We start from the raw sequence: 17,787 nt of genomic DNA on the forward strand, positions 1-17,787 counted from the left end.
TTCTTAAACAGAACATTTTGAAAGAGAAAAATTAAATACAAAGGAAATTTAGTATTTCTTTTGAAACTTTTCATCCAGTTGCTGCATAGTTTTGTAAATATTTAGAGTTTGAACTATGGATAAGCCAATAAACCCTTCGAGCAAAAGAAACAGATTCAGACAAAATAGAACATATTCACATTGAATATTATCTACCTCAGTCAAATTTACAATTTTTTATTCAAGAATATTCTTTCAAATATATATACATTTTTCATAACAAATAATCACAGGGGTAAATATATATATGTTGTTAGTGTTTATAATGGTGGACACCATCAACAACTGTGGACAGTTGCATTATATCAACAACCATTGAAAGTTGTATTTAGATAATTAACCCAATTATTCCTTCATTGAATATGAACCGATATGAATCGTTAATATCACTTATCCAACGATGTGATATTTTATAAAAAGTATTTTTTATTTACAGAGAAACCCAAAGAAATTAAATTCTCAAATTTTCTCCGAAAATTAAAAATGTTTTTTTCAAAATTCTGCAGAGCAAGTTGTTTCATTTCCGTATGTCTTAACAGTTTGTATTCATTGGGAGAATTATTCGGTTAATTTTCAAAAAGCAACTTTCAACGGTTGTTGAGATAATTCCACTGTCCACAGTTATTGAAAGTTTCAATCATTATTAACATAGACAATATTTAATGATTATTATTAGTGATTTCTTGCGAGCAATTGAAAAAGTCATATTCGAAACACCATCTGCAAAATAATAATTTCAAATCGATGGAAAATAATCGATTTATCAAAAAATGAGAAAGAAAAAACTTATCAATTTGGAAAATCCAATGAGATGAAATAAACACAATACTCACTCTCTTCTTCCTATTTGTTTTTCAATTGAAAATTAATCATTTATTATTTAAAAGCAATATCGAATAAACATTCCATTTGGATTGAAAGTTTTTCGATAATTGTTGAAAGATTTTTTTCTGTGAATAATTTTTTATAGTATTATGACAAAAAAAAAAAAAAAAAAAAAAAGGAAATCTGAGTTCACAATTTATTCAATTCATCTAAATTAATAATCTGTGTATGAATTTTTTTTCATCCTTGAAAATTCTATCAGAATTCTTTTCGTATTGACGATATATATTATTGACTTTATCGATATTTCTTTTTTGTCAAAACGACTATCAAGAAATCAAAATATTTTTTTAGCTTTCTTTTTTGAGACGAAACTTATTTTTTAACTTTTAGAGATAAAATGAAAGCACGTGAATGTTACTATCAAACAAATAAGGAAAACGAAAAGGAAACAAAATAACATGTTCGATTCATGATAATTTTCTGTTTTTGTTTAGACAATTGAAAAGCAGGCACGAAGCTTCTGTCAATAATCTAAAACACTTTCAACATCTGTGGACAATGTTATTAATAATGGTTCTTGCTTTTTTTGTGTTTGGATATTTCAAAAATTATCAGTTTTAACAAAGATAAAGTTTATTTTTTAACAATTTGATGTTAAAATATAAAATTTTTGGCAAATCCAATAACTTTAACTTTATGGAAAAACCAACTAAAACAAAGGGTTTGATTGATCATAATGAATAATGGGAGAAAATATTTTTATTAAAAAAAACAAATGTTTCTTCTGTCGATAACTCTGCAGATCAAAACATAATAACACAGATCTTCAGTTCAATAACAGCCAAGATGGTTTTCAATGACATTTCAATTGTCTTTCTTTTTCTTTTCTTAGAGTTAGAAAAAACTTTGCATTCTTCTTTGTCAATGTTTTCTCCAACCGAATATTCGTTAAGCGCAATATAGTTTATCACTTCTTTTAGCAAAACAAAAGTTAATTCTTTGTGAAACACTTTTCTTTAACTGAAAACAGATCAAAAATATTAACATTTATCGACCAACGTGTTAAAAAGAAGATAATCTTTTCATATAATATAATGAAAATTTTTTAACTCTAACTTTTTTTTAAAACCAGGATTTTTTTTTAATAATAAGTTGATTTTTCCAACTTTTAATATGGTTTTCGGCATATAACGAAAATTCAATAACTGAAATTCCAGATTAAATTACTATACCTAATCTCTGATGGGGGGGAGATGGGGGGGTTAGCTCCTCCATCTCTGATTAGTGCCTCTTCTAAGGAGATTAGGTGATAGCAACGGGGCTAACTAAGTTAGAATTTGATCGAAAATTTTTTTATTTGATTTTTTTTCATTTCAAAAAAATTTTTTAAAAATATAAAAATATGATCATAACCAACATTTTTTTTGAATGAGCGTAATGAAGCAAAGAAAAGAAAGTGGCCAGTCAATTCTTCGAGAAAAAATGATGGTATTAGAATATCGAAGAATTGAAAATCGATTAGAACGCATGGCGCGCATCATTGTTGATCGACATGTAATTGTTGACGCAATAAATTCTAAAGAATTCTCTCGTTCAGCAATAATTAGAGCGGTTTCAGCAGTTGAGAGTGGCAGAGATGTTGGAAAACCTGGAAGGCCAGAACTGTTCAGTGAAGAGGACAAAAACATTATTGTTGGAGTTATTAAAATCGAAAGTTTATCCGGAACAAGTTTAAATGCAAAGAGAACAAGAGAATTAGTTTGATTTCACATTTATTTATCTTTCGTTTTTAATAATAAATATTTTTTAGATGGAATCTGTCCTTTCCGACAAAAAAAGACGATCAGAAACTGATGTTGATGAAAACATCAGTGTGTCCAAATCCTATCCTTATCTATTTGCAAAAAGGAATTCTGAGCTCAAAGCGTCCATGCCCAGAAATGTGGATATCCAACGTCTTTCAGTATCCAATCAACAAGCTCTTCTTCCTTTCTACGAGCTTCTGCAAAATCTTCACAATTCTCATCATTATTCACCTTCTTTGATCTTAAACGCTGATGAATCTTCACTGCGCCTATCTGATTCCTTCAAAACTCTGGTGATTCACCCTTCAGGAGTTCCATCTGGATTTCATGCAACACCCACAAACATGCCTTGTGCAACTTTGGTTGTCTCAGCTGCCGCAGATGGATATTCTCTCAAAAGCATTGAGTTGTAGCCATGCCACAAATTGCCAAAGGAAATGCGAGTTTTTCTGAGCGCATTCATTGATGTTTGGGATAACAACGATGGATGGATGATGGTAGGCATATTTCAAAGATATGCAGAAGAGGTTTTATTAACTGGAATCATCGAAAGAAGGAAAATATTAATGAGAACCAATGAGAGATGTCTTCTGCTTTTGGATTCTCACTCTTCTCGGGCTCAGCCAGATGTCTGGCAGAAATTTGCTGATAACAACATTGACTTCGTTCCTTTTATTCCTCACAGTTCACATATCAAACAACCTCTTGATCGTAGTGTGTTTGCTGTCTTCCAGAAATGCATCAACTCTCTGTACTCTGTGCCTCCGGATTCTTCCATTTCTCTCTGATGTGAGGCCATCTCCAACGTTCTTCCACAAGCTCTTCAGACAGCATTACTTCCTGCAACTGTTGTTTCTTCGTTCAAGAAAAGCGGCGTTCAAAAAATCGGTTTTCAGTTTTATCAGCCCTGCCAAAGGAACCTTCAGTGACACTGAAAAAGAGAACACATAGGTTTGATTTTTTTGGAAAAATTATAACTGAACAAAAATTTCTTGAAGAATGGAAAAAAGAAAAGGAAATGAAAGAAAATATGAAAAGAAAAGAAAAGAAAAAAGAAAACCAAGAAAAAAATATTTTCGCAGCTGAAAAGCTTAAAAAAAGAATATTTCGCAAATCAGACATTTTGAATGATGATGTTTTGAACGATGAATCAAAGCATAAAAATTCCAGAAAAATTATGAAGAGAGAACTTGTTGATTATGTTTATTATTTATCAATACAATTTTCATAATTATAACATGATTGCTTGAAAAAAACTTTTTTTTTCAAACCCAAATTAAAAAACAAAGTCAGGGTTTATATATCACCCTAAAAAAAAAAGGTTTTTTTTTAAACGAAAAAATTGACAATCTAAGTTAAAAAAAAAATAAAAAAAAATATTTTTTTGAATAAAGAAGAAACACTTTTCGAAGAAGAACAAAAAATGATGTATTCGCAACTTTTTGAACAATCACTTTTATCATTTGATTATAAGTTATTTAAAAAACTGTCTTTGTTTGTTTGTTTCATTTCTAAGTTATTCCATATCATCACTATAATCATCTATTTTAGAAATTCATACCGTGTATCAAATTTGCTTTATGATTTTCATTTCAGGTTCGTATGAATCTTCTTCAAAATTTTTATCTTACGCGAAAAAATCTCTCTATCTTTTCTTTCTAACTTCAACAGATGTTGATTTCGAATCTTCCGTCTGACTTTCTTTCATTTCTGTTGTAAATTGCTATAACTGTTAATCTTCCTTTGGCATAATCAAATGAAACAAACGATTTTCAACGAAATTAACATCCTTTGAAACTTCCAAACGGTTGATAGATTCGAAAGATTTCTGTAATTGATTGATCACATCAATTATCGATGAAGATTCTGAGTCAATTTGTATTCTGCTTTTCCAAATACAAAACACTTACTCAATGGGATTAAATTCACATGACCACGGAGCTGTGTATAGAATATTGTGATGAGTTTTATGAATATCTTCAATAACTTCTTCAACATGGTGCATTATCACGTTATCCATAATAAGCACTACTGATTCCTCTGTTTTTTCGTGAATCTCTTCGAAAAGATCCAAAAGAAACGCTTTGAAAGCTAATGCTTTAACAACTCCGAGAACAAAAGAGGAAAAGACAACTCCCACTAATTACTGATTAAAGAAATCGCGAGAATGTTCTCAGTAGAAATAATTCATCATCAATCAACTAACCTCTGACCGACAATTATTTGTCCACTTTCTGTCTGAAGAATCTAGCTCCATGTGCTTTCATCCAAATTTACAAAAAATTTCCCTGTTGTTTTCAACTCTCTGTTCTTCATCACATATTCTATTCTTCGTTATTCTATCTGATCTGAATTTCTTTATTCTTCTTGAATATGATATTTTTTCATAGTGAAAATAGAAAGCCCTTGCTCTGTCAAAGATTTTGAACGGAGATGCTTTGAGACTGAATAAGGATGAACGGAAATAACTTGTTTTTATTTTCAATTCTTGACTCATAGCGTTTCCGGAAATTCTCTGATTTCTTTTTATACACTTGACCAAAACATTAGAAACTTTCAAAGTGATTTTCCTTTGCACAAATCCTTCTTTTTTTTTTGCAGACTTTTTATTCATGTTATATATTGTAATGTTGATATTGATCTTTGACACCTTCTTGTTATAAAATCAATTTCTTGACCTTGTTTCCAATCTTCTCAAATTCAAAATAACACTTTGTTTGATAGCCGAACATGTCGCTTCCTTGGTCTTTTTGACAAACTGCTTTCTGTTTTTTCCTCTTTTTCTTTTTCATTTTTGTTTTCAGCGTTCTTCTCTTTAATTTTCCTTGGTCTCCCTCTTTTTCCTTTTTATCTAAAGCGGAAAAGTGCCAACTTCATAAAAATCTGCCACTTTCGTTTCTTGATCATTCTGGATTGTCGCAGTGTGGCTGCAAGCATATTTGTTTGCAACAACAGTATTCAACTGATTTTTCATTTCTTTTCAGTCGTGTATTCAAAACCACAAAAGACATAATCGACTATTTCAAGGAATAAAATGGGTTTGTCAATTTTCAAGTGATCATCACCTCACAAGATTAAAACACCAATCCTTTTGTTTCCATTACATATCAAAGATTCTTTTCAAAATCTGAAATTTTGTATTGGAGATATCTTTGTATTTGTTGTTTTGTTCAATAGAACAACTTTATTCATTATATTGGCGTTTATTTTTGAAATCGTATATTTTATCTGGGAATGTGTAATTTTTTCATTCACTGTTATTTGTAAAAGAATTTAAAAAAAAATGTCACATGTTTTCAAATTATTGTCTTTCAAAAGCATGTTGTCACAGAAAGACAGAGAAAGTTCAAACATGTTTTTAATTGACTCATAAAATTGATTTCAAAGCGTTTGCAACAATTTGTTAATTTGATAACATAAAAAGGAAAAATATGAAATTAAAAAAATCACCCATATTGCTTCTTTGTTGAACAAATGAATAAACAAAAGAAATAAGATTATTATCATTCAAATGCAGAAGGAATAGATAAAGTTTTTTTTTTTTTTTTTTTTTTTTTTTTTTGCATATGTGTGAATTTTTTTGAAAAATTCTATTTATTTAATTTTCAAATAAAATTATATTTTCTAATTTTTATCAATTTTTTGTTCCCACGGATTGAACTTTCCTAAAATGGATATCAAAACCTCAACAATGTTTTTATTTTAATTTTATTGAAGTTTCATATATGGGAACAAAAAATAGATAAAAATATGAAAATTTTATTTTATTTGACAATTTAAAAAAAAAACTTTTCAAAAAAATTCAGACATTTAGCTAAAAAAACAAATGTTGGATTTGAGTTGTCTATATGGAAGCGCACATCAACAATATGGAAAGTTTCTACTGGCTTTGTCACTTTTTATTCTCTTTCAATAAAAAAAACCGAATATGTTTCTTTTTTTAATTGTTATTTTTTTATTTGAATTAACTTTGTGGAACGTTTCTTATTCTGCAGATCTGCACAGTGTTGGATCTGTATATTTTTATGGATATGCGAACATTTATTCAGCTTATATTTTCTCTTTAATGTTTGTTCAATTTAAAACTATGTGGATCTCGATCGATATTTCATCGGAATCAATATCGCCCCACTTCCATTCTGGAGAAGCGGATCAACAATCTTAACAGAAAAAAATATGGAGCAATGGAACTTCAAATTACAACGATTGAAACAGCTGGCTTTAAATTATTCCACAAAAAGTGAAATGGTGTCCAACATCGGAAGAAATGAAGATAACTGCTGAAAAATACACAAAGTCAATAAACAACGGTTATGAATGCAATCAACTGGATTTTGATTCAAAAAAGTGTCAATTACACTGATCAACTCCACTCACACGAATCCTTTCACAATCAAAAATGCTTATCCAATCATTTGTTGGATTGATTATGTAATTTCAAATTTCGGTTTCACAATTTCATTCTAATTTATTTTTATACAAAGAATTTTCATTTTTGCTGCAGAATTATTCTTGAGTGTTCGAATGATCTTTCAATTGTTCCATGCAAACAGACAAATCTTATAAAAATAATAAAATTAAAGTCATATTGATGATTTAACCTTTCCATCATTTTCTCAGTTAAATAAAAGTTCTTTCAGCTGCAATTCTTCTTCTTTTGTACCTTCGTTATTCAAGCCTGTTCTTTTTCCTCTAGAAAATAAATTCTTTGTTCTGAATATTAATGAAATATGAACACAATTTTATGACTTGATAAATCAAATATTCTTTAATACCATTTTCAAATTCCAATTAAATTATTTCTGATGTGGCAATTTCTATTTGTTCTATTCATATTTAATCTCTATCTTTTACGATAAGATCTCTTTTGATATTATGAACTTAATTTTGAACAAATTTGAATTATTTCAACTTCAATTTTTTGAAAGTCTGATCATTTATTTCGATTAAACAAAAAATTAGAGATACGACGAAAAATGTTAATGGAAGAAAAAAACAAATTAATCATCATACGAAAATGCATCTTTTCCATCTCCGGATTAAAAACGATCAATATCATCATTTGGATAATTATCAAATTTAATAATCGGGGCATCTTCATTTTCAATTTCAGTTTCTTCATCATGTCTTTTCCTTCTCCATTTCTTCCAATTATTCTTCTTTATCAATTTCAAATAAATCACTTCACTCCTTTTATTTTATTTCATATATGAAAATAGTCAACAATAATTTTCCAAATGTCAATTATTTATTTCTTTTGTTTTTTAAACTCAAAAGATAGTTATCAATGAATTTTTCGCTTATTCCTAATCAAAGAAAGCTTTTTCTAAGTTGGCTCTAGGTTCCTTCAATTAAGTTTGTGTATATGCCTGTTGTGGGATCTTTGAAGTTGTTTTCGTGGTAAACTGTTTTATGAGGATATCCGAGTTCTTCCAAGAACGAATTGGCTTTCCATCATCTGAATTGATTATTGTTCACTCAGTAACATTCGCTTGAATAATTGGAATTAATGCATTTTTCTTTCGACCTTTCACTATTATCAACAAGCATTTGCTTTTTTCTCCATCAACAAACCGTTCGATCATTCCAAAAAATCCAGATTAGAGCTTTCTTTCTTCCTTTGTGAAATTTTATTTTTCTAAGTGTCGCTTCATTTATTTCAACAATAGTATCAATTCCTCCAAGTTTTCGATATTCTGCTGTTGATAAAATGGAAAGACTTGCTCTTGTAACGGTAAAGCAAAACACAATCGAATTTTCACTAATGTATAAAAAAATAAATGTTTGACAAATGTCTAAATATTTTTTTTTTTTGTTTAATTTTAAAAGAAAATTTAAGTTTCATATTTCGATTACATTTCTGTTCCCACTCACAAAATTTCACTGAAATGGAAAAATAAACATTGTTAAGGTAAAGATATCCATTATGGTGTAGTTCAGTGAGTGAGAACAGAAAATTGATAAAAATATGAATTTTTATTTTATTTGAAAATTAAATAAAAAGAAACTTTTCTAAAAATTTAGACAAATGTGTAGTCCAATGTGATAATTCAGCAACATCAAAACCAACGTTTTTAATTCGATGAGACAATGGAAAAAAAGAGTTCCACTGAATATAGGTTGATTCTTTGCTGGAGATACAATAACTTTTCATAATATCTAAGCAACCATCTCAGATTTCATAGATTTCCGACATTTTAGACATTTTTTTGAACGTCGATATAGCAGAAAAAGCAAAATCAAATCCCACGTTGAATCGTTATTCTAAATAATTTTGAGAATCGCAAGAATATCTTTTTTGGTATCCACAATTTTGCTAATTTCTATTTTTTGATGTAGAAATTAAAACATTTTTGATGATAGAAATGAATTCTATTTGTGAAAAAAACATTGAATTTCGAAATTTTTGTGAACAAATTCATTAGACACATAAAAAAAAGTCACTTTTATATTTTTTCTTAAAGAAAAAAAAAGAATAGCAAAAATTAAAAAAATCACCCCTAGCATGTTTCAAAAACAATATATTAAATTATTCATACAAAAAAAAAAAACCGAAAAAAAACGAGTTTCTGAATTTTTCATTAAGTTGAGATTTAAGGAATCAATTTTAAAAAAAAATAATAAATAAATTAAAAATATTGAAATTTAGCATGTGAAAACAATAAACTAACATCACTTAGAAAAATTCAAATGAATAAATATTGGAAATATATATTGACAAATATGGGATTTTTTGAATGAAAAATGAAAAGTTTGTGATAAGGCACTTCAAAAGATGAAAATAATTTCGAATTATTGATAAAGAAATTTTCTTTTGTCGAAATATTTGAAAAATTAACTATTTGATCGAAAGTCCACATAATTGGAATTTATCAAATATGAACAGTGGTAATTTGATAACTTCAGACAATGTTGTCTACCAACTTAGCTTGAGTTGTTGATGGAACGACTGTTGATTGTTTTTGAATTTCTTTTTTGAAAATGGAAAAAGTGGTAAGATCAAAAGGAGATAATAAATGTGAAGTTTGCAGGGGAATATATAAATTTATCAACATTATTTCTCAATAAAAAATCAATGGCTTCTTGCAAAGGATGGGAAGAATGTCCATCAGCCAACAAAACAGATTTTTTGTTTATATTTGTCTTTATTTTATTTGTGTGAGGAAAAAAGCATTAATCGATTAAATGAATAAACGAAATTGACGTGCTGTGACTTTAAAAAGATGATCTGATTATCAAATTTGTCCAAAAATAAGCTTTGAGTATGAATATTCATCAACGGTTTGCCTTTTGATCAGTAACATCTGTTTTTCGGAAAATCCAATTAATGGGATTTGTTCACTTCCAGAAACAAATCTGATGTCTCCAAAAAACTTAGAATTTTGCACTTCTTTTTGCAATTTCTTTTGTTCAAATCACTTTCCTTATTATTCAAATCAATACATTCTTGCACACCTGTTTCATTAATGCAGAAACAAAGCTCAGTTCAAATGCGTTTTTCTTATTTAATCATTTCACAAAATGGAAAACATTCCTTTGAAGAGCTCTTCGTGGCTTTTTCAACAGATAATTCTGCTAAATGGAATAATTCGACCGTTTGTAATTTTCTTATTGGTTCAAATAATAGCAGCATCTGGATTAAACAAGTGCGTTTCAATTAAAAATAAAAAAGTTTCTCTATCACTGCTTTTATTTATTTAATTGGTAAACAAAATCCAATATTGAAAAAACAATGTTTTATTGTCTGTATTACAATACTTCTTTTATTTTTTCTTGTAAAGTTTGTTCAACAATTATCATAAACATTTTATTTTTCACTTTTATAGTGAAGAATGAAAGGTAGATTTTTTTATCTTGTCTTTATTTCTATTTTTTGATGAAAAAATGAATATTTTTAAATTAATGGCATGTTGAAATCTTCAAAAATATATTTTTTATCATTCAAATGTAAATATAATCCATTCATTCTCTTTTTTGAATATTTCTGGTTTTTTTCGTTCATTATCATCTTCGAAATCATCATTTTGAAAAATTTGGGATTTGTATATTTTTCTTTTTTTCGGTTTCTCTTTAGTAAACAAATTTTTTTCTATTTTTTCTTCAGCAGAATCATCAATATTCTTCTTCTCTTTCATCTTTTTGTATTCATTCAATTCATCTTAAAAATGTTTGTCAGAAATATTTTTTCCTTTGAAATTGAAACGATGGGCTTTTTTTAAGTTGAACTGAAGGAGTGTCAGGTAACTTCACCAACACAGAATTGGATTGTCCAGACAACACGCCGCTTTTTTCAAATGCAGAGTGAATTGTTGAAGAAAGTAATGCTGTTTGCAGGGCCTGAGAAAGGGCATCAGCAACTGCTTTTCTTCGAAGAGAGACAGATGAAGAAGAAGGAACGACGTATTTGGTGTTAAAACATCTTTTAAACACAGCAAAAACTCCGCAGTCAAGTGGCTGTGTGAGATGAGTGCTGTGTGAAATAAATGTAACTACGTCAATGGACACATCTGCAAATTTTTGCCACAGATCTGGATGTATCCTTGAATGATGAGAATCCAAGAGAAGCAAGCATCTATTTTCGTACATATCCATCAATTTTCTTCTTCGGACAATTCCAGTTAGCAGTCTCTCTTTAGCATAGCGAGCAAACAATGCATCAATCATCCATCCATCATTGTCTGCCCAGGCGTGAAACTGCGGGCTGAGCAAGACCTTCATTTCTTGTGGTAGTTTTTTGATGGCCAAAGAACAAGGCTTGGCAAAAAATAACCATCAGCAGCAACTGCAACCACAAGGGTGGAGTTTGGCATGTTGATAGGAGCTTTTGAAAACCCAACTGGATCGTCTGAAAGATGAACAGCTAGTTGTTTTGTGGAGTCGGAGAGACGAAAAGAGGATTCGTCGGTGTTGAAGATGAGTGAAGGAGAGTATTTTTGAGAATTACGAAGTGATTGCAGAAGAGAGAAGAAAGGTTTAAAAGATTGTTTGTTTGATACAAAAAAACGTTCAATGTCAACGACGTAAGGAATCGATGTTTTGAGATCTGGATTTCGTTCAACAAATGAGTATGGTGTTGATTTTGAAATTCTGACTTCCGGTTCTTCTTCTCCACTTCGAATTTTTCTGTTAGACGGAAATGACTCCATCTTTAATTGTTTTTTTAAAAAAGTTTCAAATTGAATAAAATTAATTACAAACCAGTTTTTTCGTTTGAGTAACAGAATAACTCACTCCTATAATGATTCCTATTCTGATGACTCCAGTAATTGCTTCTTCTTCATCTTCTGAAAAAAGTTCTGGACGACCAACTTATCCCACGATTCTTCCCTTTTCAACAGCAGAAACATATCGATTAATGAATGAAAGAGAGAATTCTTTAGAATTTATTGCGTCAACAATTACATGTCGATCAACAATGATGCGCGCCATGCGTTCTAATCGATTTTCAATTCTTCGATATTCTAATACCATCATTTTTTCTCGAAGAATTGACTGGCCACTTTCTTTTCTTTGCTTCATTACGCTCATTCAAAAAAAATGTTGGTTATGATCATATTTTTATATTTTTAAAAAATTTTTTTGAAATGAAAAAAAATCAAATAAAAAAATTTTCGATCAAATTCTAACTTAGTTAGCCCCGTTGCTATCACCTAATCTCCTTAGAAGAGGCACTAATCAGAGATGGAGGAGCTAACCCCCCCATCTCCCCCCCATCAGAGATTAGGTATAGTAATTTAATCTGGAATTTCAGTTATTGAATTTTCGTTATATGCCGAAAACCATATTAAAAGTTGGAAAAATCAACTTATTATTAAAAAAAAATCCTGGTTTTAAAAAAAAGTTAGGGTTAAAAAATCACCCCATATCCAAAAGTATTTTTTTCTATCATTAATAATTATATGAATTTTTTTTTTTCATTAGGAATATTTTAATAAATCTTTCTATTTTTTTTTGATAAAATATTTTTGATTGTATTTTTTTGATATTTGCCTCGAAATTATCACAATGAATTGTTTCAGTTTCAGAATATTTGAATTTTTTTTTTTAATGCAGAATAATTTGTGAACAATTGAGTGAATATTTTTCGTTTCATTAACTTGAATTTGTTTTTTTTTCAAAAGATACACCAAAAATAATTCAAAATCGAAAAAAAATAATTCGATTTCGAAATGAAAAATATTTTGATTTGTGGAATGAATAACTTGTGTTTTGTGTTTTGAATTTTCATTATTTTTATTTCATCCGTTCACTTTGTTTACCTATATTTGAAAAATGATGCATTTTCATTGAAAAAAATTCATTCATTTTGAAATCAAATTTCTTTAATTGAAGTATTTCAAAAAAAAAAAAATGAATTCATTTTCATGAAAAAATTGATGTTTTTCTATTTTTACTCCAAAGAAACTTATCAAATATAATTGTGAAAAAAACTCTTATTTTTTGTTCTTCAAAAAAATGTGATGGATTATTCTCAATTTTTAATTGGGTATTGTGAAGAATGAATTTTTGTGAAATTTCTATCATTTCAGTGATGATTTTCGAAAATGAAGAATAAAAATTCAAAAAATTGATTTATTGATTGGATTCATATTTCTATTAAAAAAAAACAGTTATTTGAGTAATAATATTTGATTGATTAAAAAACAACTTGAACTTCTCTGAAATCCATTCTCGAGAAAAATTGAAAATTATAGTTTAATATTCATTTTCGAAATTGAAATATTCATTTTCGTAACTGAATTATTTTTTTTCGAAATCAAATCATTTTTGGTGTATTTTTACAAAAAAGAAAAAAATTGAAATTTTTTACTATGAAATCATCATTAAAAACTTTATAATTCTGAAAACTTTAATGAAAAATATTTCGTGAATATGTGAAAAAATAGATGCATTTTATAAATCACAGAAAAAGTTTTTTTTAGAAAAATAAAAAAATAATTTATCAAAAAGGAAGTTTATCTTTTCTGTACAACCACAGTCAATTGACAAATAGAAATAAAACATCATTCAATTACAGTCTAAACCAAATATAATCACATCTAATACAATCACATTAGTTGATCTTCACATTTATCCATGGTCTGACATTTTTGGACAATTTTTCATTCTTTTTCCATCGCAGATTATCACATAGCAAAATATATAATATCACAATTTTTTTTCATCATGGGTGATCTTTTCGTTCGTAAAAAACAAACAAAACAACAACTACTTTTGTCATGGGAGAACAGCCTGTATTAAGGGCTCAGTTGCTAATCAATTGAAGTGAAAAATAGTGGATGTGAGAAAGAATGGAAATAATTTTTTAAAGAATAAAACAAGGTGAGTTGTGCAAAAAACAAAGTGCACAGAGGTTGTTGTGATACGAAATAAGTACAAATTGAAATGTTAAATGTCATTATTAAAGACGACAGGGTGGGAAGAGTTTTACTCGTGGTTGGACAAAAATGTGTTGTAGTTTTGTTTGTTCTTTACGAATTAAAGAACAGAGTTTCTTAATTCTCCAGAACAAACAATAACTACAACACCTCTTGTTATGGGAGTTATAATAGTTGGGAATTGCTATATATCTGCATGAATGTAACTTATCTCACTAGTGTGAACTGTTCTAATTGTGGTATATTCAATTCTGCTGCATTCTCTTGCAAGCTCCACTGTCTGTGCGCTTGGAACTTGAGAGTTGAGTTGGTTGTTCAGTTCCGCAATAGGTGGTCGAGGTAACGCAGTTGTTCTTGAGAAGAGGCTTGTTGTTCCCTGTGAAGCAGAGGCTGGGAGAAATGGTGCTTGGGCAGTGGATGGGCAGTTGCAAGCAACAAGTGCTGTTTGATCTTCTTGTCGAGGAGCAACCAGCGCATGGGCCATGTCGGATGCAAGGTTGGCTCTAAGATAGGAGCGCGTTGGAGTGTGAGCTGTCGGGGATAAGCGAGCATGTCTCGCTATCAGCACTTCCGGTACTCCCTTGAAGATCAAGGCGGAAATGGCTGCATGCTTGATTGTGTATGGTCTGAACTCCTGTGGGATCCCTACCTGTGTCATTCCGAGTTTTGCCAGTTTTCTAATTCCTGAAGTCTTCAGCGGTGTGTTATGCGTCGTGTTCAGAAGAAATGCGTCTCTCGATTCGTTGGTCCTTCGAACTCTTTCTCAAAGGCGGTTGACGGCTCTTGCTGAACAGATCTTCTCATCTTCTTCTCCTAAGAAAGGAATAGTAAGATAATACGGAGGAATAAATGTTTTCAAATGAGTGTGGATGTGGATGGCATTGTTGTCAAAAATGGATTCGTTCATCGATAGTTGTTCGAGTTCGTGGAAGCCGCATGCTGTGAATAGCACGCAAAGCATTATGCACTTAATTGTAAGTTCGTAGAAGGATAGGTCAATATTGTTTGGCCGTGAGTTGTAGAAATCGAAGACCAAGGTTGGCGACCACATATATGTGTAAGGTTTAATGGGAACATGGGAACGGTGGAAGGAGCGGAAGATTGTCTTAATAATTGGAACTTGTCCAATATCTTCTCCATAACTAATTCTTGAGAATAGAGAGATAGCGGATCTCGTGGCGCATATGCATGTGAAGGGGAATCCCTTTTCCTTAAGCTAAACAAAAAGCATGGCACACCTTCGACACCATTCCACAAAGTCTTGTGGAAATCCTCCACAATTTTCCTCAGTCCAGGCCTGAGCAAAATGGGCGAATCCGAATGTGTAGGCTGTCCAAGTTGAAGTCGATATACGATTTTAAGCTTCGGTGATTATTGCTTCGGGAACATTGCATCTTCGAAAATCGCTGTTCCACCACTGTTCTCTTCTCTGCGCTGCAAGTTGAGTCTTGCTGCTAAGAAGGGTCCATGTGGGAGTGATGCTCCCGACCTCTTCATTCCTGGTCCTGCCTTCAATATTTTCCTCGAATCGCTCCATCTCATGCAAGATGTCGTCATCTCTCTCAGAAGAGGGGTCCAGACCTGGAACCTCCAGGCTGGAAGAAGAATCACTGCTCTCGCCTGTTCCTCCCGAATCTTTTTTAAGCAAGGGAGAATCAGAGAAATCGGAGGACGCACCAGAGTCACCGCTCCTTTCCAGTCTGCTTGCAGTCCGTCCTCCTGCTCCGGACTTCCTGGTCCAAACAAGATTGTAGCTTTGTAGTTTCTTCCGTTCGCGAAGGCGTCCTGTTCGATTGAAAGATTCAGCCGTTGGTAGAGCTCTCTTAGTGCTTCGCTTGTAATTTCGTAGTTTCCTGCGCGTTGAAGTCTCTAGAGTGCATCCGCTGTCGTGTTCTTTTCCCCTGGGAGATGAATTGCTCTCAGTTGAATATTCCATTCCGTTATCATCTTTCGGATTTTCCTCAGCAGAGAAAGGAGATTCGCTCCAGCTGCCCATCGATTGATGTCGTAGACAACCGTCGTGTTGTCTGATCTCAGAAGAATCCTTCGGATATTGTGTTTGGCTATGAGATAGCGTAAATGTTTGAGTGCCAAAAGGACAGCGAACATCTCTTTGATATTGGATGACTGGTTGAGGAATACTCGATTGAAAGCTTGATGGAAGTGGTACAGAGAGCTGCCGATTCGAAGGGTTGCACCACAGGCCCGGGGTGCAGCATCGGTTGTCAACGTCGTGCCTGGAACTGCAAATGACGCCCACGGTCTTTCCTCCTTCTCTCTTTGTCTCGTCTTCCAATATTGTAGCTGTTCCATGATTGAATGATTCAGATTCATCGCACCAGTCCAACCGGTTTTCCTGACTGCATTGTTAAGATTCTTGTATAATCTGTTCATGTGTAGAGAAGCATTTGCGTGGACGAATCGAGTTGCGCTGATTTCTCCAACGAGTGATGCGAAGTCTCTTGTCAATATCAATGTTTCCTTCGATGATATATTCATCCACCGTTTTATCTTCTTCTGCAAAGAGGAACTGCGCTTCGTCTCCAATGCGACCTTCATCACACGAGTCTTCCATGTCCAACCAAGGAAGGAGAAGGTTTTTCTTGGAGTTAACCTGCTCTTCTCTTCGTTGACAACAAGTCCGAGATTGTTGAACCAGTGAACGATTTTTGTTGTAGCTTTCTGTCAGGCATCTTTGTCCTCGTGCAAAATGATTGAATTGTCGAGATAATTCAAACATCTCATCCTCCATCTTTTCCGAACCTCCTGCATAACTGTCCTCACAGCTTTATGAATATTCGTGGAGCATCTTTGTACACGAAGGGGAGACCTTTGAATGCTAATGTCCTCTCTCTGAAGCCGAAAGAAAGGAAGGGAGTGAAATCTTTGTGCACGGGGACAAGAAAGAAGGCTTGTGAGAGGTCTGTTGTAACCGCATAATCACACTTGCGGAAAAGCCTCTCCAGTGTCTTGTGGTACTCGGATTTGAAGTGAATGTCCTTTATTGCTTTGTTCAAGGGGGCGGCAATCGAGGATCTGTCGATATTTCCCGTTCTTTAAATTTTTGAAGGACAACGTGTTCAAACATTTTACCTCTCCTTCTTTGATTTCGCAAAAGATGTTGTTGGACAAACTCTCCTGTATTCATTTGGCGCACTCTTCTTCTTCCTTTCTTGTGCCAATGAAGCCTCTTCGCAAATAAACCTCCTTCAAAAACTTTTCTTTCGCAGATTTTCCTTTCCAAACTGAGCGAACTCCAAACGTTGTTGTGTTCTTCACTCCAATGCTCCTCCACTCCTGTGCAAACATCTGAGTCCTGCCTCCTATTAAATTTTGAAAGTCCCCCGGCTTCTGAACCATTTCTCTGTTTGTCTATGTTGTCTAGCTGATGTTCTCGTTCGGAACTGGGCAGGCCCGATGCTTTGATCCGGAATCCGAAAAAACCTTCTTCTATTGTGGAGTTGGTGCTGCGATGGTTGTGTTCTTTCTCTCCTTGCCTCGAGAAATGGTTTGATCTTGGACTATTTTTCACGAGAGACAATCATGTAATCTGTTTCCACTTGAAGCGCTTTAGCTGCGGAAAATCCGTATTCTGCTTGGATCCTTGAGTGCCTCACTTCTTGGAAACCAGAAATCACAAGCATCATCACATCGGATAGTCTTTTCTGTTTCTCTGGCGCATCTGTGTGTGTTCGTATTAGTGCCTTCACTGCTTGAATTAAGTAGCGTTCAACTCT

At 32.0% G+C, this 17,787-nt stretch overlaps 2 protein-coding genes across 2 annotated transcripts; both read right to left on the reverse strand.

Annotated features, from left to right (window-relative positions):
- Positions 1-14,234: 14,234 nt before the first annotated feature.
- On the reverse strand, positions 14,235-14,708 carry MONOS_9954 (uncharacterized protein; the record flags this gene model as incomplete). The annotated part of the gene is made up of 1 exon (XM_067880499.1): positions 14,235-14,708. One exon carries the CDS (start codon positions 14,706-14,708, stop codon positions 14,235-14,237), a length of 474 nt encoding a protein of 157 aa, XP_067732966.1.
- Positions 14,709-15,407: 699 nt separating this feature from the next.
- Positions 15,408-16,802, reverse strand: MONOS_9955 (uncharacterized protein; the record flags this gene model as incomplete). Its single annotated transcript, XM_067880500.1, has 2 exons — positions 15,408-16,410; positions 16,615-16,802. The coding sequence occupies 2 exons, from the start codon at positions 16,800-16,802 to the stop codon at positions 15,408-15,410; spliced, it is 1,191 nt and encodes a 396-aa protein (XP_067732967.1).
- Between the last annotated feature and the right edge of the window lie 985 nt (positions 16,803-17,787).

The sequence above is a fragment of the Monocercomonoides exilis genome (assembly GCF_001643675.1).
Source record: "Monocercomonoides exilis strain PA203 chromosome Unknown scaffold8-1962414, whole genome shotgun sequence".
Lineage (NCBI taxonomy): Eukaryota > Preaxostyla > Oxymonadida > Polymastigidae > Monocercomonoides > Monocercomonoides exilis.